Consider the following 1,078-nt stretch of genomic DNA (forward strand, 5'->3'; position numbering starts at 1 on the left):
CCTGACCAACATGGAGAAACCCCGTCTCTACTAAAAATACAAAATTAGCCGGGCATGGTGGCGCGTGCCTGTAATCCCAGCTACTCGGGAGGCTGAAGCAGGAGAATCGCTTGAACCCGGGAGGCGGAGGTTGCGATGAGCCAAGATCGCGCCATTGCACTCCAGCCTGGGCAACAAGAGTGAAACTCCATCTCAAAAAAGTAAATAAAGTAAATAAATAAATAGATAAAAACACGTATGTATGTTTTCGTATGAGATAGAACGGAGCGTGTGTGTGTGGCTCCCGACACTGAGACACGGGAAGGGATGGCTGCTTCCCTAGAGGTGAAGCAAAGTGCATCAGTTACACGTGGGCAAACCCCACCGATCCCAGCACAGCTGCCCGCACTCACCTTTGAGGCAATAATCCAGCTCGAACAGCTCACTGTCTTCCGCCTGCCTCTCCCAGAAAACCAGGTAGTGGGTGATGTTGCCGTTGGGGTCGGAGGGGGGTTTCCACTTCAAAATAATCTGGGATGATGAGTTAGATACTGAGATTGGATCCAGGGGCACGGAGGGGTCTGCCAGAGAGAAAGGAAATGGGTCCATCCTGAGAAAGAGTGTGCACAAAAAGCTGGTGGGCGGATGCGGGGGACACACTAAAGACATCATGAGGGCACTCATCCCAACACTTTGGGCGACCAAGGTGGGCAGATCACGAGGTCAGGAGATCGAGACCATCCTGTCCAACATGGTGAAACTCGGTGTCTATTAAAAGTAAAAAAAAAAATTAGCCAGGCGTGGTGGTGCACACCTGTAGTCCCAGCTACTCGGGAGGCTGAGGCAGGAGAATGGCTTGAACCCGGGAGGTGGAGGTTGCAGCGAGCCGAGATCGTGCCACTGCTCTCCAGCCTCCCGACAGAGTGAGATTCCGTCTCAAAAAAAAAAAAAAAAGATAGAGAGAGAGACACATCATGAGGATGTTTGCTGCAGTGTTTTTGTTTTTTGTTTTGTTTTTGTTAATGTTTTTTGTTTTGTTTGTTTTTGTTTGTTGTTTGTTTGTTTGTTTTGAGACGGAGTCTCGCTCTGTCTCCCAGGC

The 1,078-nt window shown here is 49.7% G+C and overlaps 1 protein-coding gene across 3 annotated transcripts in view; it reads right to left on the reverse strand.

Moving 5' to 3' along the window:
- The window catches only part of INSR (insulin receptor), a 169,629-nt gene that overhangs the window by 47,493 nt on the left and 121,058 nt on the right, over window positions 1–1,078 (reverse strand). For all 3 annotated transcript variants that reach the window (XM_011943557.1, XM_011943556.1, XM_011943555.1), the window contains exon 8: window positions 393–560. In XM_011943557.1, the coding sequence (XP_011798947.1) occupies window positions 393–560 (168 nt within the window). The remainder of the gene's footprint in view (window positions 1–392; window positions 561–1,078) is intronic.

The sequence above is a fragment of the Colobus angolensis genome, unplaced genomic scaffold (assembly GCF_000951035.1).
Source record: "Colobus angolensis palliatus isolate OR3802 unplaced genomic scaffold, Cang.pa_1.0 Scaffold22, whole genome shotgun sequence".
In the NCBI taxonomy this organism is placed as follows: domain Eukaryota; kingdom Metazoa; phylum Chordata; class Mammalia; order Primates; family Cercopithecidae; genus Colobus; species Colobus angolensis.